We start from the raw sequence: 27,117 nt of genomic DNA, 5'->3' as shown, positions 1-27,117 counted from the left end.
GTCGGACACGACTGACCGACCAAGCGACCGAACTAAAGCAAACACCTCCGGCCATCTGCATCAAGTCCACGAGCGTCTCTCTTTCCGACCTTGGAGGAGGCCCGAGAGTGCTCCCCCTCCGGGGAGGAGGGGCGAGCGCTGGTACCACTGTGCCCGGGCTGGCCATGGGGCCGACAGACCGCAGCGAGACTCGGAAGAGAAGGTTTTGGGGGGTCAGGTGGGCCCAGGACCGCCAGCGGTGTCGCGGGGTCCCCTGTTTCTCAGCTGGAGGCCCCAGGGGGCTCTTGCTGAGGCGTGAATCCTGTCCTCAGAACCCCCGCCGCAGACAGCGCTGCTTTGCCGGAGGTCCTGTAGCTGCCAGCCGCCAGCACTGCCAAGGCGGCACCGCCCACCCCTCAGATGCCTTCCCCGCCTCACTCTTCCCAGCATTTCCCATGACTTAGTCACGCGTTTATGGGTTCCTGTGTTCACCGCCCTTCTCCCCCACCTCCCCGGGTGCTCTGCTGATGCCCTAGAGAATGGGGCCTGGCCATGAGTAGTTGCCCCACAAGCAGCCTCCAGGACCAGCGCTCCCCCACTTGGCAGAGGTGACGGGGAGAGGCCGGCCCGGGCCCCATACCCCCCCACCCGCTGCCCCTGGCCCACTGCCCTGTCCAGCTCCCAGGCGTGGTTGTTCCAGACGCCACTGTTCTGTCTTCGGGCAGACAGAGGGGCTGTGGCTCAATTTTTACTTTCTTCCCTAGTTCCTTCCTTCTCTGGGGAAATGTAGAAGGAAAGTGTCCACTTTTGCCTCTGATCGGGAACAGGGGAAAGGGGAGGCCTCAGACTCCGCTGGGTCTGAGACACATATTCAGTATTCTCCTGTGAAAGGAACTCTCTTTGTTCCTAGAAGGTGAGTCGCCAGAGGGTCCTCTGGGTTGGTGGAGACCCTGAGACAAGGGGCCCCTTTTAGCGCGGCCCCTCAGGGAGCACTAGCTTGAGGGGCAGGGCTGTGCCAGCACCCTGCGTGACTCTCTTGGGGTGCCTCACGTCCCTGCAAGCACCCAGGGAAGGTGCCTGGTTCGAAAGTCACCCTCCCCACCACCCCTGGCCGGGTGATGGCTGAGGCTTCCTGGGCGTCTGCTGGGGCCCAGCCGAGCAGCATAACACCAGGTGATCATCTGGCCTGTACCGGCCCTGCCGCAGGGGGCGCCGGGGGCGCTGCTGGGCCTGAAGACCCACCTGCTTGTCCAGTCCTGGCCTCGGGGGTGGGGCCCTGAGGTCCCTGGGTTGGCCTTGGCTCGGGTGGGGCCTCCAGAGGGAGGGGCCAGGCCTCTGCATTTCCGAAGGCCGATGTCACCTCTCCCGGCTGAGTGACATCTTTGAGCGCCGGACAGATGGCTAAGCTCCAAGCTCCCCGAGCCTCAGTTTCCTCCTCGGGGCCCTTCTCCATGCCTCTCCCAGCTCTGCCTCTGGCACCAGAGGTGGATTCCTCTCCCTTCAAACCTGCCCAGGAAAAAAAAGCCAGGATGCGGGAGCCAGGAGGGGACAAAGGCTCAGAGTCACATGAGATCAGGGACAGCCTGGACCGGGGGCAGTGCACCCAGTCGGGGGCACCAGGAGGAGCTCCCCTTCCACCCTCTGGGGGAGCGTCTCCGGGGGGGCTGGCCCTTCTAGGGAGAAGCTCTTTGGGAGGAAGGCAGGCAGGGAGAGCACAGCCCGGCCTGTGGAAGGAGGCGCCCGCCGGAGGGGAGGGTGCTCGGGAGAGCCTGCCAGGGCCTGTGTGTGTGGGGCCCTCTCGGTGGGTGTGCCACCCCCCCACACACTGGTAAATAAAGCAGCCTGTGAATCTTTCATGGGCTCGCGCTTAAAAATAGATGAGACGAGGCCTCTGGGCCTGATTCCCGGGCCTCTGCCGTGCTGGGCGGTGCTGGGCCCACAGGCTCCCCAGGGAGGGGGTGAGGGCGGTACCACAGGCTGGGGTTCCACCGGGGTGCTGGCCAGGGCCCAGGGAGCCAGGCACGTGCGGCCTGTGCCCAGGCGCCAGCAGGGCGCCTCCACCTGGCTATGGTGTCCGAGTTCCTGCATCACAAACCTGGGGGGGTGGGGGGCTGGGAGGGTGAGCTGCAGCCTCCTCCCCGAAGGACACTGGGCTGGGGGACAGGGTCCGAGGAGCTCTCCGGGGCAGTGACCGGGGAGTCCAGGAGATGCCGCTGGACGCAGGAGGGGAGGCAAGAACCCCAGGAGCAGCCAGGGCTGGAAGCCCCCCAGGGGTGAGGCCCTTTCTGCAGCGGCCCCTCCCATCACTGGAGAGCCGAGGGCTGCGACCCCTGCCCCGCCCCCAGCCAGCTCTCCACGAAGGTGGCAGCCCCCACGCTTGGCCTCTCGCGGCTACAACACTCACGTCCGAGTTCCTAGGCACGAGAGGGCCTGAAGGCAGAAAGCATCAGGAGGGGCTGCCTCAGGAGTCAAGGCGGCCTCCCTGCCCCTGACATCAGCTGGTACCCAGGTCTCTGCTGGGCACACACCCGGAGATGGCCTCCCCCCATGCTCCATGGGACAGACGGGGACCCAGAAGGGCAAGAGGGCACCTGGAGGAGCAGGAGACGGGCTCTGGTGCCCAGGGTCAGCCCCCGGGGATAACTGCAAACCAGCCATGCCTCTGGGCGCTGCTGTGCTCAGCCAGGCATGGGGCCCAGTGCGGGCCTGGGGCACTGGGCATGAAGGGGGATGGACAGTGAGAGGTGCCAGGCCCGTCCTGGGCAGCCGCTCTCGGCCACCTCACCCGTGACCCAGCTGGCGGCCAGACTCCGTCAGCTGCCCCAGCGCTGCCCAGGCCCGCCCGCGGGACTGGACAGGGCTGGAGGCCCAGCGGGCTGCCTGCTGCCTGATGCCGCTCAGTCCCGGCCTCAGCCACTGACCAGGGGGCTGCCTGTCGGCCGTGGGGCCTCGGCAGTGCCTGGCGCCTCCTGTCCCGCCTTGCTGCAGGGTAAGGAGACAGTCACGAGCCCCTGGAGAAGCCCTCCCCGCCACGGGGTGGGGGGTGTCCCCTCGACTGTGAAGGCTGGGGCTGGGGAGAGAGGGAGGGACCAGGCCTCCTCCACCCTCCCCTGCATGTATTGGATTGAAATCCTAAATTGGCCTGCTCCCCTGACCCCTCGCCACCCTGACCTGAGTCAGGCCAAGCAGTCCCTTCTGCTGCATTTCTCTCCAACCCAGAGAAGCGCTACGTGACCCAGGGCTGCCTGCACGGAAGCCCCTGCACTCCCCCAGCCAGGCCAGGCCCGACCTGGGCCATGGGTGCTGTGCTGAACGTGTCCCGGGGTCCTGTCAGGCCCTGGGGCCCCGAGGGCAGGGTGGAGGTTGGCGCTTCCTGCCGCCACCGCCACCTCCTCTCATCCAACCCCCGAGACCTCTCCCGGCAGCTCCCTACTCTGCGGCCAGGGCCTGCACAGTTCACTGGTGAGTGAAGGAAGGACCCCTCCCTTGTAAGTCCAGGGAGGAGCAGGCCTGCTACCTAGCGCCCGCCCGCTCATGGACTGCTGGGGACACTCAAGGGCCTGACCTGCTGAGCCTGGGCCACCACCCGCAGAAAGGGACTGACAACTAGGTCATCAGAGAGGAGTCACTGGCAGAAGCCACTGGCTTCTTTCTGCATGAGGGATGGCCTCCAGATAACTGGCTCAAGAGGGCGCTATCGCTAAAAGGAGCTGCACGCGGGCCCCAGGCAGCAATCCCGTTCTGTCTGTCCAGCCCGCTCTGCCTCCCGCCGTGGAGACCCCATCCCAGGGAGCGGGGTTTCCGAGCTCCTGCCTTCACCCCTCTGCGAACTCACACGCAAGCCCTCGAGCCAGCCGCGAAGGGTTGGCTCCGTGCGCTGGGGCAGAGCAGGCCGGGGGTGCCTGAGCCTCTGCACCCATCTGTCGTCACTCAGCCATGTCCGACTCTCTGCGGCCCCGTGGACCGCAGCACTCCAGGCCTTCCTGTCCTCCACCATCTCCCGGAGTTCGCTCAAACTCATGTCCATCGAGTCGGTGATGCCATCCAACCATCTCATCCTCTGTTGGCCCCTTCTCCTCGCGCCCCCAACCTTTCCCGGCATCAGGGTCTTTTCCAGTGAGTCAGGTCTTCGCATCAGGTGGCCAAAGTATTGGAGCTTCAGCTTCAGCATCAGTCCTTCCAGTGAATATTCAGGGTTGCTTTCCTTTAGGATGGACCGATTTGATCTCCTTGCCGTCCAAGGGACCCTCAAGACTCTTCTCCAGTCCCACAGTTCAAAAGCATCAATTCTTTGGCCCTCGGCATTCTTTATGGTCCAACTCTCACATCTGTCTGTGCGTGACAGTGAAACTCAAGGTGAATCCATGACCTGAATATAACCAGTGACACTCCTGTGCTCCCACAGGGGCCGCGGTGGGAGTGAAAGCCCGGCAGGTGGAGATGAGCAGAGGCCCTGGGTGAAGCGGGAAGCAGAGACACAGCCCAGGATACCTGGCACAGTTACACAGGCTGTGCACGGCCCAAGTCGAGAGCGTTCCAGCAACGCGAACTATAGCAGCCGACCCGCCCAGAGTGGGCAGACCTGGTTCTCTGGCCTCTGGCGCTCGCCTCCCCCTTCACCATTCAGTATGTGTTCAGTCACTCAGTCGTGTCTGATTCTTTGAGACCCCATGGACTGTAACCCACCAGGCTTCTCTTGTCCATGGGATTTCTAAGGCAAAAATATTGGAGTGGGTTGCCCTTTCCTTCTCCAAGGGATCTTCCCGACCCGGGGACTGAGCCTGCATCTCTTGCAGATTCTTTATCACTAGCGCCACCTGGGATTTCACCATTCGGAGACCTGGAAAAATGAATCCCTAATCAAAGTCATTGGATCCTGCTACCTCTGGGTGGGAGGTTAGAGGCAAGTTTCTGGAGCTCAGTCTAACACACCCAGGGGCCCCACACTGCCTGGATGCCAGCCAGCACCAGTGCCAACACCCCCTGAGTCACTGTGCAGTGTGGGTGTGGTTTCCCGGTGACCCAGCCAGACATCCGTCCCTGAGCTGATGAAGCTGGAGCCGGGGCTGCAGCCCCACCTGGATGCCTTCCCCGCCTTTGCCTGTGCTGCCTCAGGACCGGACAGCAGACCTGGCAGATAAAATGAAACAGGGCCCTGGGGAGATCTGAACCGCAGGTCAACAAGGAGCAAGCACTTTTTCAGGACAAGTATGTCCCAAGAGAAGACTCTTGAGAGTCCCTTGGACTTCAAGGAGATCAAACCGGTCCATCCTAAAGGAAATCAATCCTGAGTATTCATTAGAAGGACTGAAGCTGAAGCTCCAATCCTTTGGCCACCTGATGCAAAGAGCCAACTCGTTTGAAAAGACTCTGATCTTGGGAAAGATTGAGGGCAGGAGGAGAAGGTGGCGACAGAGGATGAGGTGGTTGGAAGGCATCACCGACTCAATGGACACGAGTTTGAACAGGCTCCGGGACTTGGTGATGGACAGGGAGGCCTGGCGTGCTGCAGTCCGTAGAGTCCCAAAGAGTGGGACACGATGGAGCGACTGAACAGCGTCCCAGGTAATATTTAGAACAAACGTGTACTAAAAAATGTCATTCGTTGTTTATCTGGGGTGGAAATCTCACCGGGTGTCCTGTATGTTATCCTTGGAGCAGGGATAAAATACATCCGACACCCCAGCCCCACCCTGGTTCTCAACCACACTTGCCAACGGGCTCTGCCGGTGGCTGGGCAGCTCTGACCCCTAGCGGACGCAGCCCTGGCCACAGGGTGGAGGACCAGGGGAGGGCCTGGGGTGACCCAGCCTCTCGGCTCGCCAGGGGGGCACACCCAAGCCCCTGCCCCCCGAGGGTTGACCCTCCCCGGGTTGGCTGCCCCAGTGAAGGGCACAGTGGTTGGCCCTGGACAGTCAGCAGGCTGGGCGTCTTGGTGTCCACCCTACGGCCAAAATGGTGTCGGGGTTTGTACAGGGTTTCGGGCTTCCCTTCCTCCCAACCCCTGCCCACTCTGAGTTCTGTCCCCGTCCTCTGAACTCCCCACCCACCCACCTCTCCACCGGCACGGGGTCGGGCACAGGCTGGGAGCAGCAGTCCCAGGACACTCACCCCAACGGCGGAGGCCGGGGCGACAGAGCGCCTGCCTGGCCGAGGCTGTGGGCTCCGAGCTCTCCCCCTCCCCCCCGCTCCCTGCTTCCTCCGGGCTCTGCCTGCTTCCCCTCCTCTACAAAAACAATGAAACTTATATTCTGATCGTATTGGTATAAAAAAAGTAAAAAGGAACCCTAAAATTTCATTATTTTCCCTTCAATTTCTTTCTGATTTGGAGGGGGAAAAAAAATTGAAAACACTCCCATGGGCCCCTAGAAGCCTGTGGACCCTGGGTCCTGGGCTCCGGGCCTGGCAGACGGTGGGCCCTGCTCGGGACCCAAAGTTGGGGGCAGGGGTATCCTGTGGGGTCTTAGCAGCCACCAGCGGTGTGTGTGACCCCAGAGGTCCAGTGGGCCGTCCCAGCCGGCAGGGAGTTCTGACAGGGGTGTGAGACTCCGTGTGGTCTCTGGGTTTTCTAAGACCAGCTGTGCCTCCAGCTGGACCCAGCAGTGCAGCTGGACGTCCCTGGACACTGGGCACCATGAGAGGGCGGGGGCTGCAGCCCCGGGGGCCAAGGACTCCTGGGCAGGTCTGGTCACCTCGGCCTGGCCCTGAGCCCCTAGGGAGGGGGAGACCCACCACCACCACCTGCCTCAGCCCCGGAAATCCCTCTAAGACCTGCGTCCTGGGGAGGTCGCCCCCGATCTGTTGGGCTGACGGCACTGCCATCTGAATGGCGTCCCTGCCAAGGGTGGGCGCGGCCGCTGTGGAGCGCTCCTGGTCTGTCATTACGCAGGCCGCCCGGGGTCAGCGGGGCACTGTCGCCCTGGGCGGGAGGGCTGCGTGCAGGGTCCCCGCTGGTCAGGGCCTCCCGAGGGCCTGTGTGGAGTCTCACCCGCACTTCACATTGCCCGGCAGGTGCAGGCCGACCCTGGGCCTCAGGGGCGCTCCGCCTCTGCCCTGCAGCCTCCACAGCACCGCCGGTGGGCCTGTTTTCCCACCACCTCAAGGCCCCAGGCAGGAGCGCAGGCCGGCCCAAGGAAAAATGGTCAGGCTGGCCAGACAGAGCGTAAGGGGCCTGGCAGGCACCCAGCATCTGGCCAGGGGGACCGCAGCCCTGCCAGAACACAGTCCACACTCAACACCCTCTGGGGAAAACCTGTCCTCAGAAGACAGAGCACCCCAGGGTGGGTTTGTGGGTTCCGATCGGCCTGTGGCTGCCCCCTGCCTCCTGCCAGAGTTGCCTCTAAGTGAACCCTCCCCTTCCTGTGCCCGCCGGGTCCCGGCCCTTGGAGACCGCGAAAGCTGGCCAAGCACCCCTCCAAGTTTGTCCTGGAGGAACAGCCGCACAGTGAGGCCCAGATGCCCACATGGGGAGTCCGCCCCAGCCCTCTTTGCCGCTTGGGGACCAGAGCGAGCTGGCGTTCCTCTGCAGGGCTGGTTGACGCCTCCTGCCGACCCTCCAGGTGCGTGGACAGTCCCTGTATGTCTGCACGCGCACCTGCATACCTGCACAGCTCCCCTTTCCTAGGACCACGACGTCTGTCCTTCCGTGACTGGCGTGGCGCTGCTGGGAATCTTCAAGTGTTGAGGATCTGAAAGAGCCCAGAGTGGAACACGAGCCATTCTCATGAGCTGTGTTGATAACAGTGCTAACCTTAGCTCCTCCAGATCCTCACTGCGAGCAGTTGCAGCCCGGAAGCAGGGAGGGGTGGAGAGGTGAGCAAGGGTGGGATTGGGAAGGCTTGGGTGAGAGGGCAGGACAAGGCCCTCCATCTGACTCACCCTGCGCACGGAGGGTCTTAGACGTTAGCTATAAAAGATACAGATGGGGCTTCCCTGGTGATCCAGTAGCTAAAACCCTGCCTTCTAATGCAGGGCGCGTGGGCTCAATTCCTGGTCGGGAAGCTAAGATCTCACACACTGTGTGACGTGGCCAAAAAAAAGTACAGGTAAATGTCCACCGACTGATAAATGGACGTTTGTATTCGTGAATGGAATAATAATACATGGACCGTCCATACAGTGGGGCACTAGTCGGCCATGAGAAGGCATGAATGTCTGACCACGTTGCCACACACATGAACACCGAAGCTCAGGGACAGAAGCGAGACCGAAAGGCACACATGGTGCGCCCACGTGCATGTGTGCGAAGTCGGTGCAGTCGTGTCTGACTCTCTGGGACCCTGTGGACTGTCGCCCGCCAGGCTCCTCTGTCCATGGGGATTCTCCAGGCAAGAGTACCGGAGTGGGTTGCTGTGCCATCCCACGGGGATGTACACTGTGATTCCACTCGTATAAAATATCCAGAAGAGAAGGGTTTTGAGAGACAGAAATCAGATTGGTGGATGACAGGGGCCGGGGTGGGGGAAATCAGGAGTGACTCTTGTGGGGTACTTGGGTTTCCTTTCGGGGGGATGGAAACGTTATGGAATCAGATAGACCCGTTGATTGCCCAACCCTGTGAATGTACTAAATGCTGCTCAACTATACAATTTAAAACAGTTAAATTTACAGCATATGAATTTCACCTCAGTAAGAAAAGGCACAGGTGGGTGAGAATGAATGAGTCACCTGTAACCTCAGCATCCAGTCGACGCTATCGCTGCAGCAAGGCTTTCCAGATTGTAGGACTTTTTAAATTGTTGCATATACGCCCATCAATGCATATCTGCATTCACACAACTAGGGCCATACTCCCCCTATGCTTTGTCGCTGGTTTTCTCAGGAGATCTGGAGTTCTCAGCTGCATTCTCGGGGATCCACAAGTCCTAAGTGAAGTTTTACTAAATGTTGTGTTTTCATTTGGATGATAGGCAAATGAACTTATCTAAACATCTGTGGGCTTCCCAGGTGGTGCGAGTGGTAAAGAACCCGCCTGCCAATACAGGAGACATAAGGGATGCAAGTTCAATCCCTGGGTTGGGAAGATCCCCTGGAGGAGGGCATGGAAAATCCCACGGACAGAGGAGCCTGGAGGGTTGTCGCATCACAAAAAGTCAGACATGCACATATGCAGACATCAATAAAGTTAAGCTTCCTTTGGGCATTGGAAATACTTGTTTCCACCCAAATCTTGGCCATCTTGAGGGTGTGGATGGAGGCTACAGCCTCTCTGTAGGGGTCGGGCAGATCCCCGGGCCCTGGAGAATGTGTCTCTCTTGAGAAGTGTCCAGAGTTCGGGGCCGGGGCTGTAGCTCTGTCTTGAGCTTTGCACAGGGCTGCTGCCCGAATGGCCCTTCATTTGTTTGTGTGACCAGTCACCTCTGGTCATGTGGGGTGTGCTGAACTCCCTCTTAACAAGGCTGGGTGAGTGACCAGCTAAGTCTTCACCCCCTTCCTTAATGATTAACTCAGGACAGGTTCCAGCAGGTGACATTTCTGGGTCAAAGGTTTTTAACCATCTGCTTTCCATGGTAACTTAGCACGGAGCCCCCACCCCGCTCCAGGGGGCCTCTGAAGGGCAGGCCCTGGGCAGCACTAACTGTGAGAATGTGGGAGCCACAGTCCCGGGGCACTTAGCCCTGCCGGTTTCCCTCCCTGCCTCCTGGGCAGCAGACTGACCTCAGCTGACGCTCACCCCTCTCCATTCTTGCAGTCCCCCCGAACACATCTGCTGGACTGCCATTTGTTGCAGAAGGGGGACCCCTTCCAGGACCCGAGAGTGAGCTCTTATCTAACACTGGGAAATGAATTGTCCGAGGAGACACACTCGCTCACATAGCAACAGACTTTATTGGGAAGGGGCGCCCAGGCAGAGAGCAGGAGGATGAGGGGACCCAGGGGGACTGCTCTGACACGCAGCTCGAGGCTTCAGGTTTATTGATGATGGGATTAGTTTCCAGGTTGTCTCTGGCCAATTGTTCTGATTCAGGGTCCTTCCCAGCGGTGCACGCATTGCTCAGCCCAGATGGATTCCAGCGAGAAGGATTCTGGGAGGTGGTGGGACACGTGGCATCTCCTTTTGACCTTTCCTGAACTCTTCTGGCTGGTGGTGGCTAGTTAGTTTAGGGTCCTAACCAGGACCTCCTGTCGTGAAATAACTCACACAGATAGTTACTATGCTCACCGGCCTGGCCCCATCATGGCGTCATGTGGCTTTGAGAGGGTGCTCATCTTCACGACCCAGGCTGGCTGGCTATACAGCGTGGAGGAGCAGCCCCCTGTCAGAACCTGCTGGGAAACACACCGCATCGGTTGGGGTCACACTAAGAAAAGTTCTGCACTGGATCTAACCTCAGCATTTCCTGCAGTGGTTTAATCCCCTCATAATCTCCCTGTGAAGACCTGACTCATCCTCAGGGATAAGTGATGCAGGCTCCCAGGGGGCCCCTGGACCCTCACTCCCGGCACAGGGGGAATGCTGGTATGTGACTTCCAGGGACCTCTGCCCCGACCTGGCACTCGGATCGCAGGCTGCCATGCTGTGAGCACACTCAAGCAGCCCCAAGGAGAGGTCGGCCTGGCTGGGAACTGACCTCCAGCCAGCACCAACCTGCCAGCACGTGGGTCCTCCACCCCCACTTAAGCCTTCAAAGGACCGAGAGCCTGGCTTTGTAGAGATCCTGGACCAGAAACGCACGGCCGAGTGGCTCCAAGATTCCTGCCCCATCAGTGTTCACTGTTCTGAGCTGTGGGGCATGGGAGGCTTTGTTACACTGCAGTAGATCACAGATACAAGATGCTTTTGCAACTAGATGAATGGAAAAGAAAAATGTTTAAAAAAAAAAAAGAATTCATAGAGAGAATATCCCGGGAAGAAGCGCAAGAAGGCATCCAAAGGGCATTCTGAAAAGAATCCCTCAGGGATGTCCCTGGTGGCCCAGTGGCTAAGCCTCTGAGCTCCCGATGCAGGGGGCCTGGGTTCAGTCCCTGGTTGGGGAATGAGATCCCACGTGCCACAGCTGAAGATTCTGCATGCCATATCCAAGATCCGGCGCAGCCGAACAGAAATAAAATAAATAAATACTTTTAAGAGTATGACATGCAATTAATAAACCACAAAGGAGAAATGGCCAATGAACATTAAAAAAAAAAAAACTCCCTCAGCATCTGGAAAATAAGATCCCTCCAAACTACAGGGCAGGAGCCAGAAGACGCCTGGGACCATCCCCAGCAGCCGCACCTCTCCGAGGCCCCTGCTGCCAGCCACATTCCAGGTACAGAACTTTCTCTTTCTTGAAAGCACCCTCTGTAACAAATGATCACAAAGGGTGACTTTAAAATGACAGAAATTTAGTCTGCACGTTCTGCAGTCCAAAAGTCCCAAATCCTGGTGCGGAGGGCCACTGCCCACAGGCACCGGGGCAGGGTCCTCCCCGCTCCCGGCTCCCCTGGCGGGGACAGCATGGCCCCCTCTCTGCCCCATCTCCTTCCCCATGTCCATGTGTCTTCTCTGTAAGTCTCCCATGAGGACACTGTCACTGGATTCGTCCTCCCCCTCCCCCCCAAGAAAACCCAGGCTGGTCTCCTCTTCTCAAGATCTTAATTACATTGCAAGGATCCTTTTTCTGAATAAGGTCCCATTCACAGGGTCCAGGGGTGAGAATGTGAACACATCTCTTTTGGGGCCACTATTCGGCTCACTGCAGGCAGTGCAATAGACACCCAAGGGACCCTCCCCCGTCCCCCCCCCAAAGAAAAATTGGGTCCTGGGACTCAAGAAGCAGAAGTCTCCAAGACCTCCAAGATGCCTGCCACTGTGCCCTGATCCCTGTGCCTCCAGCTCTTTGGGGTCCCTGCCTGCACAGGCACAGTCCTTCCCAGCAGCCTAGAGTGAGATCCACAGGATTCCCATAGGTTTAGTTCAGTTCAGTCGCTCAGTCATGTCTGACTCTTTGCGACTCCATGGACCACAGCACACCAGGCCTCCCTGTCCATTACCAGCTCCCGGAGTTTACTCAAACCCATGTTCATCGAGTTGGTGATGCCATCCAACCATCTCATCCTCTGTCATCCCCTTCTCCTCCTGCCTTCAATCTTTTCCAGCAACAGGGTCTTTTCAAATGAGTCAGTTCTTTGCATCAGGTGGCCAAAGTATTGGAGTTTCAGCTTCAGCATCAGTCCTTCCAATGTACATTCAGGACTGATTTCCTTTAGGATAGATTGGTTGGATTTCCTTGCAGTCCAAGGGACTCTCAAGAGTCTTCTCCAACACCACAGTTCAAAAGCATCAGTTCTTCAGCACTCAGCTTTCTTTATAGTCCAACTCTCACATCCATACATGACCACTGGAAAAACCATAGCTTTGACTAGACGGACATCTGTTGGCAAAGTAATGTCTCTGCTTTTTAATATGCTGTCTACGTTGGTCATAACTTTTCTTCCAAGGAACCAAGTGTGTTTTAATTTCATGGCTGCAGTCACCATCTGCATTGATTTTGGAGCCCCCAAAAATAAAGTCAGCCACTGTTTCCACTGTTTCCCCATCTATTTCCCATGAAGTGATGGGACCAGATGCCATGATCTTAGTTTTCTGAATGTTGAGCTTCAAGCCAACCTTTTCACTCTCCTCTTTCACTTTCATCAAGAGGCTCTTTAGTTCCTCTTCACTTTCTGCCATAAGGGTGGTGTCATCTGCATATCTGAGGTTATTGATATTTCTCCTGGCAATCTTGATTCCTCTTGATTCCAGCTTGTGCTTCATCTAGCCCAGCGTTAAGGTCAAGCAAACATGAAATCAAGATCAGATGACAAGCACGTGGCAGAGATGCAGTGAGTGAGAGAAGAGAGCAACACGCGTCGAATCAAGGCCCCGGGACCGACCCCGAGACGCCTGACTCTTCAGGACGGCGACGCGTACGTGCAGAGGAAGGACGGGGGCTCACTGCAGCTTCACCTGATGGGGCAACACTCATCGTGCAAAAGCCAGCTTCACAGCGCCCACAGCCCGCCGCCTCTGGGCCTCTGCGGGTTCCGTCCCTCTGCCTGGAGTCCATCCTCTCCCTCCCCCGGCTCTTCCCCATCCATTGGGTCAGACATCACCTTCCCCAGGCCCGGCCTGGGCCTGAAGGCATCCACACCTCTCAGAATACCCACCTGGAGAGAAATGCTGACCTCAGTCCTAGGTCATCAGGACCTGGGGCAGTGGGATGATCTATGTCTGGAAGGACCCAAGCCTCCATTTCTCTGTTTAACCCATGACATACTTGTGCCCAAGACTGAGGGGTTCCAGAAAAACACAGAGGTTAGTGGAATATGTGGCGGCTACCCAGAAAAACTACATTTCCCAACATTCTTTGCAGCAAGGAAGGTCATGTGACTAAACCTTGGCCAATGGGATATGAGCAGAACGGGAGCGTGAGAGTGGCTCAGTCACCTCTGACCCTCTGTGGCCCCAGGGACCATATGGTCCATGGAGTCTCCAGGCCAGAGCACTGGAGTGCGAGCCTGTCCCTTCTCCAGGGGGTCTTCCCGACCCTGGGATTGAACCGGGGTCTCCTGCATTGCAGGCAGATTCTTCACCAGCTGCGCTACCAGGGAAGCCGAATATGAGCGGCAGAAATATGCTTTTCCAGATCCCGTCTTAAAGGTGGGGTTATGCTGCTCATGGGCTTCCCTGGTGGCTCAGATGGTAAAGGATCCACCTGCAGTGCGGGAGACCTGACTTTAATCCCTGGGTGGGGAAGATCCCCTGGAGAAGGGCATGGAAACCCACTCCAGTATTCTGGCCTGGAGAATCCCATGGACGGAGGAGCCTGGCGGGCTGCAGTCCGTGGGGTTGCAAAGAGTCGGACACACTGAGTGACTGAGCACATGCTCTTCATGTCCCTTTTGCTCTTCCTCCGTGCTGGAGTGTGGAGGTGATGCTTGGAGCTGGAGCAGCCATTCTGGGCTACAAGACAGAAACCAGGTCTTGAGCAAGTCCCTGAGAAGGTTGGGTCTCTGTACCGGCCCTCAGAAGCGTGGCTGAGTGCCCCATGAAAGGGAAACGCACGCCTCTCTCGATTGAGCCATTCCTATTTTGGGTCGCTGGATAAACTGTGTTCTGTAGTCACTGCCCCTGGCTGTTTGCAGTGATGTTGCTGTTTGGTCTGTGTGTGGGGATGGAGGGTGCACCCCTCAGGTTCATGGACACCCAGAACTTCAGAATGTGGCCTATTTGGAACTAGGGTCTCTGAAGGCCACATGAGGACTCACGGAAGAGCTGCCATGGTGGCTCCTGGCTCTGAGCAGTGCTGTGTGTTCAGTTCCATTTGCGGCCTGATATGGTACTTCTTGGGCTCCCCTGGTGGCTCAGCAGTAAAGAATCTGCCTGCAGTGCAGGACACTTGAGTTCACTCCCTGGGTCAGGAAGATCCCCTGGAGGAGGGCATGGCGACCCACTCCCGTGTTCTTGCACAGAGAATCCCTGTGGACAGAGGAGCCTGGAAGGCTACAGTCCACCGGGTCACAAAGCACTGGAATGGCCTTCTCAAAAGTTTGCTTAGAAGACTTCTAACTCTACCTCTGTCCCTGCCTCCTGGCCCCTCTTGGCCTGCCTGCCTTAGTCAGGCAGCTCAGCACTGAATATGACTGTCCTCAAAGAAGGACACCTGTCATTGGTCACCATGGCAATGGCCAGAATGAAAGGTGGGGTGGGGCTCCATAGATTCTTTGGGGATAACCAGGATCTGACCCCGATCCTAGCCCTAAACAGGCCCTCCTGAGCAGACACCCCTCCCTTCTTCTGAGAGGACCCTTTGGCCAGCCCGGATGATCCACAAGGGGATCACAGTGATGAAAACGTAATTCTGGTCCCACCATCTGGATGCTGCTAGGAGCCCATCCCAGTCTTCAATCCAAGTGTCACTACCATTTGGTTGAAGACATCGGGTATCTGAGGGTAGGCCACATGGTCCAAATTGTGGGGCAGAGTGGGTCTCCATAAGTTTTGTAGAAGTGCCCCTGTTGGGAATTCCCTGGTGGCTCAGTGGTTAGGACTCAGCACTTTCACTGCCGAAGGCCTGGGTTCAATCCCTGAGCTGGGTGACTGAGATCCTGCAAGCTGCGTGAGGCGGCCAAAACAAATAAAAATGCCCATGTCTCTTTTGTACTCCGGAGGGTCCCTTGAACGGAAAGGAGATCAAACCAGTCAACATTAAAGGAAATCAACCCTGAATATTCATTGGAACATCTGATGCTGAAGCTAAAGCTTCAATACTTTGGCAACCAGATGCGAAGAACTGACTCACTGGAAAAGACCCTGATGCTGGGAAAGACTGAAGGCAGGAGGAGAAGGGCAGCCAAGGATGAGGTGGATAGAATCACCGACTCAACGGACATAAATTTGAGCAAACTCCGGGAACAGAGTGGAGGACAGAGGAGCCTGGCGCGCTGCAGTCCACGGGGTCGCACAGTGGGACGTGACTTAGCGACTGAACAACGAACAACAGCTTTTGCACCAGACTTGTGTCAGCTGGGTCCCTGTTAGGAGACAAAAGCCACACGGCAATCTGAACGGGGAAAGTTTTGCTTCAAGAATTACTAACGGCAAAGGCAGATGGAAGTGAAGAACAGAAAGAAGTAACCTGCAGGGAGTTCCCTGGCGGTCCATCGGTTAGCACTCCATGCTTTTACTGCCAAAGACCCAGATTCGATCCCTGGTTGGGGATCTAAGATCCTGCACGCCACGCGGCCCAGCCAAAAGAGAAAGAGAGCGAAGTGCCATGTTGGGCTGAGCCATGGCTCAGGCTGAGATCTTGCCAAGAGAGCCCAGCTGTGACTTACGGGACAGCAGAGAAGTCACTGTGGTGCTGGCAGAATTGCAGGAAATCTGCCCTCTGGAGGTTGCTTGAAACCACTGACCAGGAGCTGGGAAGGCTGCCTGCAGGGTGGTGTCTCCGCAGAGACAGTCTGCTACAAAACCATCCCAAGGCTCATCTTTTCAACAAAAGTGCTGGAACAATTGGATATCCATGTGCAGAAACCCCCAAACCCCAAGCCAAAACACTGCCTTGATCCATGTACTAAGTTGCTTCAGTCGTGCCCAGCTCTGTGCGATCTTACAGACTGCAGCCCACCAGGCTCCTCTGTCCATGGAATCCTCCAGGCAAGAATCCTGGAGTGGGTTGCCGTGCTCTCCTCCAGGGGAATCTTCCTGACCCAGGGGTCGAACCCACATCTCTTGCATCTTCTACTTTGGCAGGCAGATTCTTTACCACTAGCGCCACCTGGGAAGCCGTGTACCAAAATGAGCTCAACTGAATCACTTACCCAAATGGGAAACCTAATACTATAAAACTTCTAGAAGGAAACACAGACGAAAATCTTTGCGACCCTGGGTTGAGTTACGCAAAGATTTCTTAGATTAGACAGGCAGTGACGAATGGACACACTGGACCTCATCAAAGTTAAGAATGTGTAGGACTTCCCTGGTGGCTCAGTGGATGAGGAGTATGCCTGTCGATGCAGGGGTCACTGGCTCGATCCCTGGTCTGGGAAGATTCCACGTGCCGCGGGGCAACTCGGACTGTGAGCCACAACTTCTGAGCCTGTGCTCGAACCCCGAGCCACAGCTACTGAAGCCCACGCACCTAGAGCCTGTGCTCTGCAGCAAGAGAAGCCGCTGCAGTGAGGCCTGTGTCGGGCAGTGGAGAGTCACTCCCACTCGCTGCGACTAGAGAAAGGCAGCATGCAGCAGTGAAGACCCAGTGGGACTGAGAAACTAAAGGCAAATAAAAGAAAATTTAAAAAATTAAGAATGTGTCGTCTTTGAAAAGCACTGTTAAGAGATGAAAAGACAAGCCAAGACTGGGAGAAAATCTTCGGGAATCACATATTTGATGTTGTGCTGGTTTCCAGAAGCTATAAAAGAATTCTCAAAACTCAACAAAGAAACAATACCAAAAAAAAAAAAAAAGTTGGGCAGATGCTTTGCCAAAGAATATATACAGGTTGCAACTAAATATGTAAGAAATAGCCAACATCAATAGCCTCTGGGGAAATGCAAATAACCACAAAGGAACTGCACTTACAGACTCCCCATAGAATGGCTGCTGCTGCTACTGCTGCTGCTAAGTCGTTTCAGTCGTGTCTGACTCTGTGTGACCCCATAGACGGCAGCCCACCAGGCTCCCCCGTCCCTGGGATTCTCCAGGCAAGAACACTGGAGTGGGTTGCATTTCCTTCTCCAATGCAAGAAAGTGAAAAGTGAAAGTGAAGTCGCTCAGTCGTGTCCAACTCCTAGCGACCCCATGGACTGCAGCCCACCAGGCTCCTCCATCCATGGGATTCTCCAGGCAAGAGTACTGGAGTGGGTTGCCATTGCCTTCTCCGATAGAATGGCTAGAATTTAAAAAGGGTTGATACCAAGTGCCGATGAGAAAGTGGAGCAACCAGAAATCCCACGTGCCGGGAATGTAAAGGGGACCTACGCCTACCACTGCATCCCCTGTATCACCTGTATCACCTCACGGAAAAGGAATGTCCTTCGCACAGAACCTCGAGTTCTGACTTGACGGCGGCCCTACTCCTGATGTCCCGAGCCAGGACCAACTCCGAGGGCCTTTAGGAGGTGACTGACTGGCTGATCGAGTTGGTGCCTGGTGCCTGCGCTGGCAAAGAGGGGTGCTGAATGTACAGGGCCTCTGCCCAGTGACAGAGGCCAGACCTGGAGGGTACGGCCGCTTTATTCCACTTTTGTGTAGTGCAGGAGACGAGCCGGAGCTCGCCGGGACTGGGCCAGGGGCGGGGTGGGGGTGGGCCTGGAAAAAAGCGAGGCCCGAACTGCTCTGCAGCTGCGATTGGTGGTGCCCAGGGGGCTGTCTGTGCAAACACCGGCCGAGCCGCGTTTTACTCTAAAAAGCAGGAGAAAGAGGCCAATGCTGCCGCAGTATCCACAGCCCCTCCAGGCCCTGTGGTCGGCGCAGGACCCCACTAGCGGCCTCCCATGACTCATGCCGGGCCCCGGCGCCTCCCGCGCCCCGCGCGTCCGACCCTGCCCCGGGGGACCTCCGCAGGCTGCCCGGCTCCATCACCCGCCTCGCCTCCGCCGAGGGGCGCGCGATGGCCCCGGCGCCGTGCAGTCCCCTGCCGCGGCTGCCGCGCGGGCGACGGGGGCTTGCGCGCAGGGGCTCGTCTGCGCCGCCGGGGGCGGGCCGGGGGCGCGGAGGGCGGGGCCTCGGGGGGCGGGGCCTCGGCACCCTCCCCCTTCCCTCCGGGGCGGGGCCGCGGGCGCCTCCCCCGCCCCGCGAGGCGGCCCTCCGCGCCCCCGGCCGCCCTCCCTCCCCGCCGCGCGCCCCCGCGCCGCCCGCCTCGCGGCCACGCGCCCTCGCGCGCCTTTGGCTCCCCGCCTCCCCGCGCCGCGCGGCCCCGCCGCGCACCCGCCCCGCGCACCCGCCGGGCCGTCAGAGGCGAGCGCTCTGGCGCGGACGCGGGGCGGGGAGGCGGCGCGGCGGCCGATGCGGGCGGGCCGGCCCGCGGGGCTGAGGCCGAGCGGAGGCGAGCCGGGCCCGCGCACCGCCCGCGCCCACCATGCGGCGGCTGCGGCGCCTGGCGCACCTGGTGCTCTTCTGCCCCTTCTCCAAGGGCCTGCAGGTAGGCGCGCCCCCGGCCCGGCCGGCTCCCGCCCTGGGGCCCGGGCCGCGGCGGGGTCGCGCGGCATCCTGCCCGGGGACCCCGGGCGGATTCCGGACTCAAGGTCGCTGAGGGCCCGGGTGCGTGGTCCCTGGGGGGCCGGGAGCAGGCAGGGCCCGGGGTGGAGGTTGCCGATCGGGTGAGCGGATGCTGCGGGGTTGGCCCCAGTGCCTCTGGGGCTGCAGAAGGCCCCCCGCTACGCCGCGGGCCGGAGCTGCTCCCGCAGGCCCCGAAGCCACACCAGGTCCGCCCCGCTTTCCTCTACTTAGGAGACCAGATTTGTCTTTCTGTGATGGAAAACTTGGGACTCGTAGAAGCACCCTAAGAAGGGCATACCCTACCTCTGGGTCATTCCCCAGCCAGCCCGAGATGAGTGTGCCCTGACCCCACAGTGACCTTGGACAGACCCCCGTCCCGCTCGGGACCCTGCTGTCTGCAGGGGAGGCCCAGGCTGCTTTGGGGGCCGGCTGCCGCGATCCCTGTCATGGCTGCTTGGAATGATCTGAGCCAGGCTGAATGCGAGCCTCAAATTATTCAGGCCAAACCTGCCACCTTCACGACCCCAGCCCCTGGGCAGGCGACAGCCCTGGTCAGACCTGCTCACACCTCCCTGGGGTCCCCTCTGGGGAGAAGGGTGGGAGCCAGATAATGCACACAGGGGTTTGTCTGCGTCTGAAGCCCTCCTGCCATCCAGGTCTCTACCCAGCTCTGGGTCGGGTGGGAGCTGAGGGTCTGCGTCCTCCCCCACGCTGGGAGGTGGGGGTGCAGCGGCCCCATCCTGAGTGAAAGGCCTTGACCGAGGATGCCAGTGTGGCGGGTCTCGGACTGGGGGTGTCAGGCCTCTGAGCTCAGCCCAGGAATGGCAGTTGAGCCTGGCCAGGAGAGGTGATGGGTTCCCGATGGCTTGGGTTGGTTCCCAGACACCCCCCCCCCCCTAATGAGAGGAGACACCCTGAGGCTCAGTTTACCACATGTGAAACACACTCCTGCATTGGTGGTGAGGGGTGGAGGCCACGGTGTACGTGGGTCCCTGGCCCCGAGGCTGCCGTCATCATGCTGTCTGTGTCCCCCGAGTGATCCCCCCAAGTGCTCCACTAGGCTGGGAGGTGGGGGGAGCTGCCCGCCAGGGCTCACTGAAGAGTGAGCTCCCCCTGTCCTGGGGGCATGCTCACCCGTGGATGTCAGGATGCCACAGGGGCAGGGCAGGGCAGGGCAGGGGGTAGGGGCACGGACTCCCCCCGGAGGAAGTGCCCGCCTGCGATCAGGGCCTGGGGGTCGCTCAGAGCTTGGCGCTGGGGACGGTGTCTATGAAGCCGGGACGTTGTCTATGAAGCCAGGCCGCTGCGGGAAGGCCGGAGCTGGAGGGGCTCTGGCGGAAGTGTGGGCCGTGTCCAAGGTAGGCCCTGAGGTCAGGCCGCGAACCTGGGTCTGGCCCAGGTCAGCACCTGGGACCAGTGCAGGCGACAGCCCGCCCTCCTCCTGCCTGTTCCCCCAGGACCCCCGGCACTGGCTCCCAGAGGCCCTGCCTGCCTCGTGGTCACCCGCAGTTGGAAGTCCTCTGACCTTGTCCTGCCCCCAGCAACGCCCCTGGCTCCCCGGCCCCCCACCCGCTGGTCTGCTTTCCTGTTTTTCCCTTTGAACAAAACTGGCGGAAACAGATGTGGTGGCAGGATCAGTGGGCCTGCGACCCAGCCCTGCGACGCTGGCCCGGCCACCCTGGGCCTCCACACTCCTGGCCCGCGCCTGCCGCAGCGCCTCCCAGGGCAGTCGGCCAGAGAAGCAGGAGGGGAGGACCCTGCCTCTCCTGGAGGAACAGTAAAAACAAGTGCAGCTGCCTGGGCTGAGCCTGGAGGCCTTGCCCCGCGTCCTCAGGGGAGAGCCACTGGCCCATTTCTGGGCCCCAGCCTCCAGGTGACGAGGACCGAGGGCTGACTGGAACTGGAGCTGCCCCACTGACCCACGGGTGGCGGGATGTGTGACCGGTGCTGGCAGAGGCCCTGCTCCGGAGCAGGCTGGCCTGAAGCCCCCTTGCTCTCCCGGGCCCTCTTCTCTGGGGCTCAGCTGCCCCGGTCAGGGTGTCTGAGCTGTTGCACGGGGCAGCACCTGGTAGCCCTGGCCCATCAGCTGACTGTCCCTGGGTAGCAGCCATTGAGGACATGATTTACCAGGACGGGGGTGGGGAAGGAAGCTGATGCTCCTGCAGTCCTGGCTTGGGAGCTGGATGGGAGACAGTGCCCCCCAATTCCTGCAGGGCTCTGGGTCCCCCCCACCCTGTGATTCCACTCGTCAGCCGGGGAGACCTGGCCGAGGGACCGAGCCCTCCAGAGAAGCAGTTCCTGGCCCACCCCACGCTCCTGGGATGGAGCCTCTGGCTGCAGGGCCAGGGCCTGAGCGTCTTAGTTATCTCTTCTCTATTATGGTAAATTACACATCTCGTGAATTTAGCATCTTAACCATTTTTTAACTGCACCGTTCAAGAGCATTAAACGCATCCCCCTTGTTGAGCCACCACCTCCATCCGTCTTGAGAACTTGTTTCATCTCCCCAAACTCAAGCGCTCAAGCTCTGTCCCCTTGGAACGCCCTCTCGCCACCCGGGGCGCTTTCTCCCCAGCACTCCCCTTTGTCCACACCCCTCCCGTGCCTGAGGGTATGAGTCCGTTAGGTTGTTGCATGGGTGGAGTCACGCAGGATCAGTCTGGTGTCTAGCTCATTTCACTGGACATGACGTCCTGCTGGGTCATCCGTGCGGTAGCCTGGGTCAGAGTTCTTTGCCTTTTCATGGCTGAATACCATTCTCTCGCGTGGATGGGCCGCATCTGGCTTGCCTGCTCCTTCGTCAGTGGGTCCGCGTGTTGTGTCTACCCTTTGGCTGCTGTGATGGGGGGTGTGCAAGGCTGTGTCCCTTGAAAGCTCGCAGAGTGACCGCACCTCCAAGCCCTGTGCTCCCTGCCGGCCCTGCTTGGTCCAGCCTGAAGTCTCCCTCAGTGGGAAGAACCGTGTGCAGGGTGCAGGGCCACAGTGGGGGAGCGCCTCTCCAGCCTGACCTTGTACAGAGCTTACATGTCATTATGAAATGAGGGCAGGACAGGAGGAAAAAATTGTTCCAAATCTCTTTATTCAGCAAAATAAAGAGTTGTCTACCCTAAATCCTCCTCATTTGGAATTTATTTTCCCTGCCTGTGAGATTTCAAAGTCTGGGAGATACCAGGCCCCTGCCTTGCACCGGGAATGGGGAGACACTGACTGGGGCGGGGCTGGGGTCTGGGAGGCGGGGCTGGGGTCTGGGAGGCGGGGTCCGCGCACCTAGAACGCTGCGCTTCTCCACGCCCCCTCCCCCGCAGGGCCGGCTCCCAGGCCTGAGGGTGAAGTACGTCTTCCTGGTGTGGCTGGGTGTCCTCGCGGGAAGCTGGCTGGCCTACGTGCACTACTCGTCCTACGCGGAGCTCTGCCGCGGCCACGTCTGCAGAGTGGTCATCGTAAGTGTCCCCGGGGCCGTCTGCCGGCTCCGTCCGCCCCCAGCCGGCGCTCCTGCGGTGGGCAGCCTAGAAACGGGGCTTGAGGCCCGCCCAGTGAATTCTAGGAGGGTCCGGCTGCGCCCTGCGGCGCTGTCCCTGCAGGCCGTGGGGGAGGCCTGGGAGGAAGGGGTGCCCCATGGAGCACAGGCAGGTGGCTGGGGTGGACAGACAGACGGATGGGTGGACAGGGGTCCAGAAAAGGAGGCTGCAGAGCGTGGTCTTCGGGGCCTGGGGATGGAGACACGCTAAGTCGCCACTATGGCTGGTAGAGCAAAGCCGTGCACTCGTGTGATGGCGCTTGTGAACCTCTGTGTGCTTGTCCACGGGAGTGCGTGTGTGCTCACGAGCACTGCTCCACGTGGCTCACGGCTCCTGCTGAATGAAGGGTGCCCTGTGACAGGTGGAGGGGGGAAGTGACGCCAGCCAAAGGGGCCCTGGTAACCCTCAGACGCTGACTCCGCCAGCCTCCCTCGGCAGGGGGGAGCCCTCGGCAGGCTAATGGGGTCTGAGGCATCCGTGCCTGGGGGACCCCCCCAGCGGAGTTCCTGGGGTCCTGAAGTGAGGACAGTGGGGGATCCCTGGCCTTGAACCTATCTCCAGGTGGGGGCCTGGAGTCTCTGCTCCTCTGCAGGGTGAGGGGCGCTCTTCCTGGGGGGCTGCGTGCCACTGTGGAAGGGCTCAGCAGGCTTGTTCTGCCCAGGGTCCCATGGGGGCCAAACTCGGGACAGTCCGGACGTGGTGGTGGAGGGGTCCAGAGCCCACCTGATGGGACTCACAAGGGGCCCATCGATTGTAGATCGTTGGCTGGGGGCAGGCCAACACCGGGCACAAGGGTGCAGCACCCAGCCCAGGGGAAAAGGCCTTATTTATTCCAGAAATGCTCGCTGGGGCCCTCCAGGCGTCAGACCCGAGTTGGGCACCAGACACACGACTCTGCCCCCAGCCTGGCGGGCTGGGGATGCCCAGGGGCAGGTGTGCGTGTAGAGGGAACCTGGCCTCTGGGCAGGGGCGGAGAAAGGTACTGCTTGGGGACCCCTTGCACCAGGCGAGGTCCTGGGCTGCCCGGGTAGGTGGAGGGGTCTCTTGGGGCAGTGAGACCTGGGAGGACACGTGAGGGGGTGTCTGGCCAGTGGGGTGCAGTGAGCAGCTGCTCAGAGCCGGTGGGTGTTTTCTGAGCACTTCCTGTGTGCCCGCAGCAGCGCCCCCAACATGCAGAGGACTGAGGGGCCCTGGGGGAGCAGACAAGGAGCGTGCCCCTCCCAACCAGAGGATCTGCAGCTTCCGTCTTCCCAGAGCGCCCTGGCCTTCCCGCCAGCGCCAGAGTGGTCTTCCCGGCTGCTGGGCCGTGGGGACACCCCCTCCTTTCCCGAGAAGACCTGGCCACCTCATGGGGGTATCAGCCGTCTCCGAGAGATTCCACAGCTTGTCCAAGGTCACCCAGGGTGTGTGTGCTGGGGGGAAGGCAGGACCAGGGGTCACGGACCAGGTACACATGGACCCCAGGGTGCTCAGCCAGGTCCCCACCTCAGCCCGGTTTGTAGAGAGGAGACAGGCTGGGAGGGGAGGGGTCTTGCCCCGCCTGAGGCTGACGGCCACACTGCCCACCTGAGCTTCGGTGGAAGCCCCTCCCAACCCTGGTGGGCAGAGTGGCCAGCAGGCCCTGACCCTGGCCCAGCCTGGCCGCCCGCACTGGCAGACCACCCTACGAAGGGCTTTGCAGCTCCGGGGGGGCCTGAGGGGGCCAGAGCGGACCCCTGCAGTGGAGGACCGCCCCTTTTCTGTCCTGATGAACGGCTTCTCGGGCTCTGAAGCTGCAGCACAGAAGCCTCCTCCCTGGTCCCATAGGTGAGTCCAGGGCCTCAGCGTTCAGGAGGCCCTGCCTCCCCGCCCCCGCTCCACCAAGGGCCTGGGCACCATGGCAACAGTGATGCTCATCCAGGAATTCACCCCACGCTGGCTCCAGATGCTACAAATACCCTGCCCTCCACACACCCAGGGACTGCCCTGGGAAGGGCCTCACCTTCCGGCTTGGCTCAGCCCACACCCCCAGGACTCAGGGGGCTGCAGGGCCCTGTCTGGAGCCAGGAAGGGCTGGGTAGGAGCAGCGGCTCCTGCAGAGCTCGACCTGATTAGAGCTGCAAGCCTCTCCCTGTGTGTTTGGCTGATGAGGTGCTGGCGGGCAGGCGAATGGAGCCCTGGCTTCCCAGCCCACTTCCTGCGTCTGCCTGCTCTCCTCAGTGTGACCAGTACCACAAGGGCATCATCTCCGGCTCCATCTGCCAGGACCTGTGCAGCCTGCAGCAGGTCGAGTGGAGGACCTGCCTCTCCTCTGTCCCAGGCCAACAGGTAGGCCCAGCCGGGCTCAGCCCCCACGGCGCGGCCGAAGGGGCCGTGTGCACAGCACAGCCCTGTGCTCCTTGCAGGTATACAGCGGGCTCTGGCAGGGCAAGGAGGTGACCATCAAGTGTGGCCTGGAGGAGAGCCTGAGCTGGAAGGCAGGGGCCAAAGTGGCCCCCCGGCGGGAACTGGTGCTGTTTGACAAGCCCACTCGGGGCACCTCGATTAAGGAGTTCCGGGAGATGACCCTCAGCTTTCTCAAGGTCAGCTGGCCCTCCTGAGGGTGGGGGCGTGTCAAGTTCACGCCCAAGGCCGTGTGCCCAGGGCAGGCAGCAGGCTGGGTGGGGGCCACATGGGCCGGCAGGGGGAGGGTATCTGGCCAGCCCACCGGCTCCAGGCAGACCCCACAGGCGTGAGAGCCTGCCCGGGGCCGGGGGGGCAGGGGGCAGGCATCCATGGGGAGGAGGCCAGGGAGGAGGTGGGAGCCGGGGGGCAGATGAGGGTTGAGCGACCCCCACAGTGCTCCCACCTTCATGCGGGAAGTCCCCGGGCTCCCCGAGCGCTGGGGGTAGAGACGCAGGTGGGCTTCCCAGGAGTGGTGAGGGGGCCTCCCCAGCGCCTCAGTGCCCCCTCATCCTGGGGCCTGCCTGGAGGCTGGGCTCCCACTTTGGGCTGATGCGTGGGGCCGGGTGCCAAGCCTGCAGCTGCGCGCCCACGTTCCGCCTCCCCTCTCTCCCGTCCCGAACCTCAGGCGAACCTGGGAGACCTTCCCTCCCTGCCCGCGCTGGTCGGCCAGGTCCTGCTTATGGCCGACTTTAACAAGGACAGCAGAGTGTCACTGGCTGAGGCCAAGTCAGTGTGGGCGTTGCTACAGCGCAATGAGTTCCTGCTGCTGCTATCCATGCAGGGGAAGGGGCACGCCTCGCCGCTGCTGGGCCACTGTGGGGACCTCTACGTCACTGAGGGCATCCCGCACAGCTCGGGGCCCGCTGCCGCCCTCCTGGCCCTGCTGCAGCCGCTGCTGCCGCCCGCCCTGCACGGGGCCCTGCAGCAATGGCTGGGGCCCGCCTGGCCCTGGCGTGCCAAGATCGCCATCGGCCTGCTGGAGTTCGTGGAGGAGCTCTTCCACGGCGCCTACGGGACCTTCTACATGTGCGAGACCACTCTGGCCAACGTGGGCTACACGGCCAAGTACGACTTCAGGATGGCCGACCTGCAGCAGGTGGCGCCTGAGGCCGCCGTGCGCCGCTTCCTGCGGGGCCGCCACTGCGAGCGCAGCGCGGACTGCACTTACGGGCGCGACTGCCGGGCGCCCTGCGACACGCTCCTGCGACAGTGCAAGGGCGACCTGGTGCAGCCCAACCTGGCCAAGGTGTGCGAGCTGCTGCGGGACTACCTGCTGCCCGGCGCCCCTGCCGGCCTGCGTGCCGAGCTGGGCAGGCAGCTGCGCACCTGCTCCACGCTGAGCGGGCTGGCCAGCCAGGTGGAGGCCCACCACTCGCTGGTGCTCAGCCATCTCAAGACCCTGCTCTGGAAAGAGATCTCTAACACCAAGTACACCTGACGTCCGCGGGCCCCGCCCACTGGCCCCGCCCCGCCTCCCACACCACGAGGCCCTCTGCCGCCAGGGCGCGGCAGCCACGCGGTTCCCGCCCGCCCCGCCCCCGCCCCCGCCCCGCCCCCGCCCCCGCCCCGCCCCGGGTTTGCTGGGCTGCTGACCGGACAGTGGAGCTGGCAGGCGAGAGGGAAGGACTCAGCCCAAGCACCAAGGGCTGGCGCTGGGACCCGCCCAGGCCAAGGTTTTGTTACTTTGGAGAACTGTGTGTAAATAAAGCTTTTCTGTGAATTACTGTTCAGTCACCAAGTCGTGTTCAACTCTGCGTCCTCGTGGGACTGCAGCACGCCAGGCTTCCCTGTCCTTCACTATCTCCCGGAGTTTGCTCAAACTCACATCGGTGATGCCACCCATCTCAAGCTCTGTCGTCCCCTTCCCCTCACACCTTCAATCTTTCCCAGCATCAGGGTCTTTCCTCATGAGTTGGCTCTTTGAATCAAGTGGCCGAAGCTTGATTGGAGCTTCAGCTTCAGTCCTTCCGGTAGACATTCAGGGTTGCTTTCCCGTTTAGAATTGCCTGGTTTGAAAGCACAGCCTTCTTTATGGTCCAACTCACGTCCATACCGGAGAAGGCAATGGCAAGCCACTCCAGTACTCTCGCCTAGAAAATCCCATGGATGGAGGAGCCTGGTAGGCTGCAGTCTGTGGGGTTGCGAAAGGTCGAACACGACTGAGCGACTTCACTTTCACACACTGGAGAAGGAAATGGCAACCCACTCCAGTTTTCTTGCCTGGAGAATCCCAGGGAAGGGGGAGCCTGGTGGGCTTCCGTCTATGGGGTCACACAGAGTCGGACACGACTAAAGTGACTTAGCAGCAGCAGCACGTCCATACAGGACTACTGGAAAAATCATAGCTTTGATTATATGGACCTTTGTCAGCAAAATGATGTCTTTGCTTTTTAATACACTAAGTTTGTAACAGCTTTTCTTCCAAGGAGAAAATTTTCATTTCATGGCTACCATCCCTGTCCCCAGTGATTTTGGAGCCCAAAGTGTCATTGTTTCCCTATTTGCCATGA

General features: G+C 60.2%; 1 protein-coding gene across 3 annotated transcripts; it reads left to right on the top strand.

Moving 5' to 3' along the window:
• Positions 1-18,368: 18,368 nt before the first annotated feature.
• On the top strand, positions 18,369-27,044 carry DIPK1B (divergent protein kinase domain 1B). Of its 3 annotated transcripts, XM_055400356.2 has the most exons (5): positions 18,369-18,588; positions 21,971-22,105; positions 24,383-24,490; positions 24,568-24,744; positions 25,233-27,044. In XM_055400356.2, exons 1-5 carry the CDS (start codon positions 18,526-18,528, stop codon positions 26,043-26,045), a joined length of 1,296 nt encoding a protein of 431 aa, XP_055256331.1. In that variant the 5' UTR covers positions 18,369-18,525; the 3' UTR covers positions 26,046-27,044. The 3 variants fall into 3 exon arrangements, with proteins under 3 accessions (XP_055256331.1, XP_088697141.1, XP_088697140.1); XM_088841015.1 differs by lacking the exon at positions 18,369-18,588 and having other exon boundaries at positions 21,972-22,105; positions 23,344-24,490; XM_088841014.1 differs by lacking the exon at positions 18,369-18,588 and having other exon boundaries at positions 21,973-22,105; positions 23,341-24,490.
• The last annotated feature ends 73 nt before the right edge of the window (positions 27,045-27,117 follow it).

The sequence above is a fragment of the Moschus berezovskii genome, chromosome 11, assembly GCF_049115385.1.
Source record: "Moschus berezovskii isolate FMDL1 chromosome 11, NW_MosBer_1.0, whole genome shotgun sequence".
Taxonomy (NCBI): Eukaryota; Metazoa; Chordata; class Mammalia; order Artiodactyla; family Moschidae; genus Moschus; species Moschus berezovskii.
Note: the sequence above shows the minus strand (reverse complement) of the source record. Positions and strands in the feature narration are given on the sequence as shown.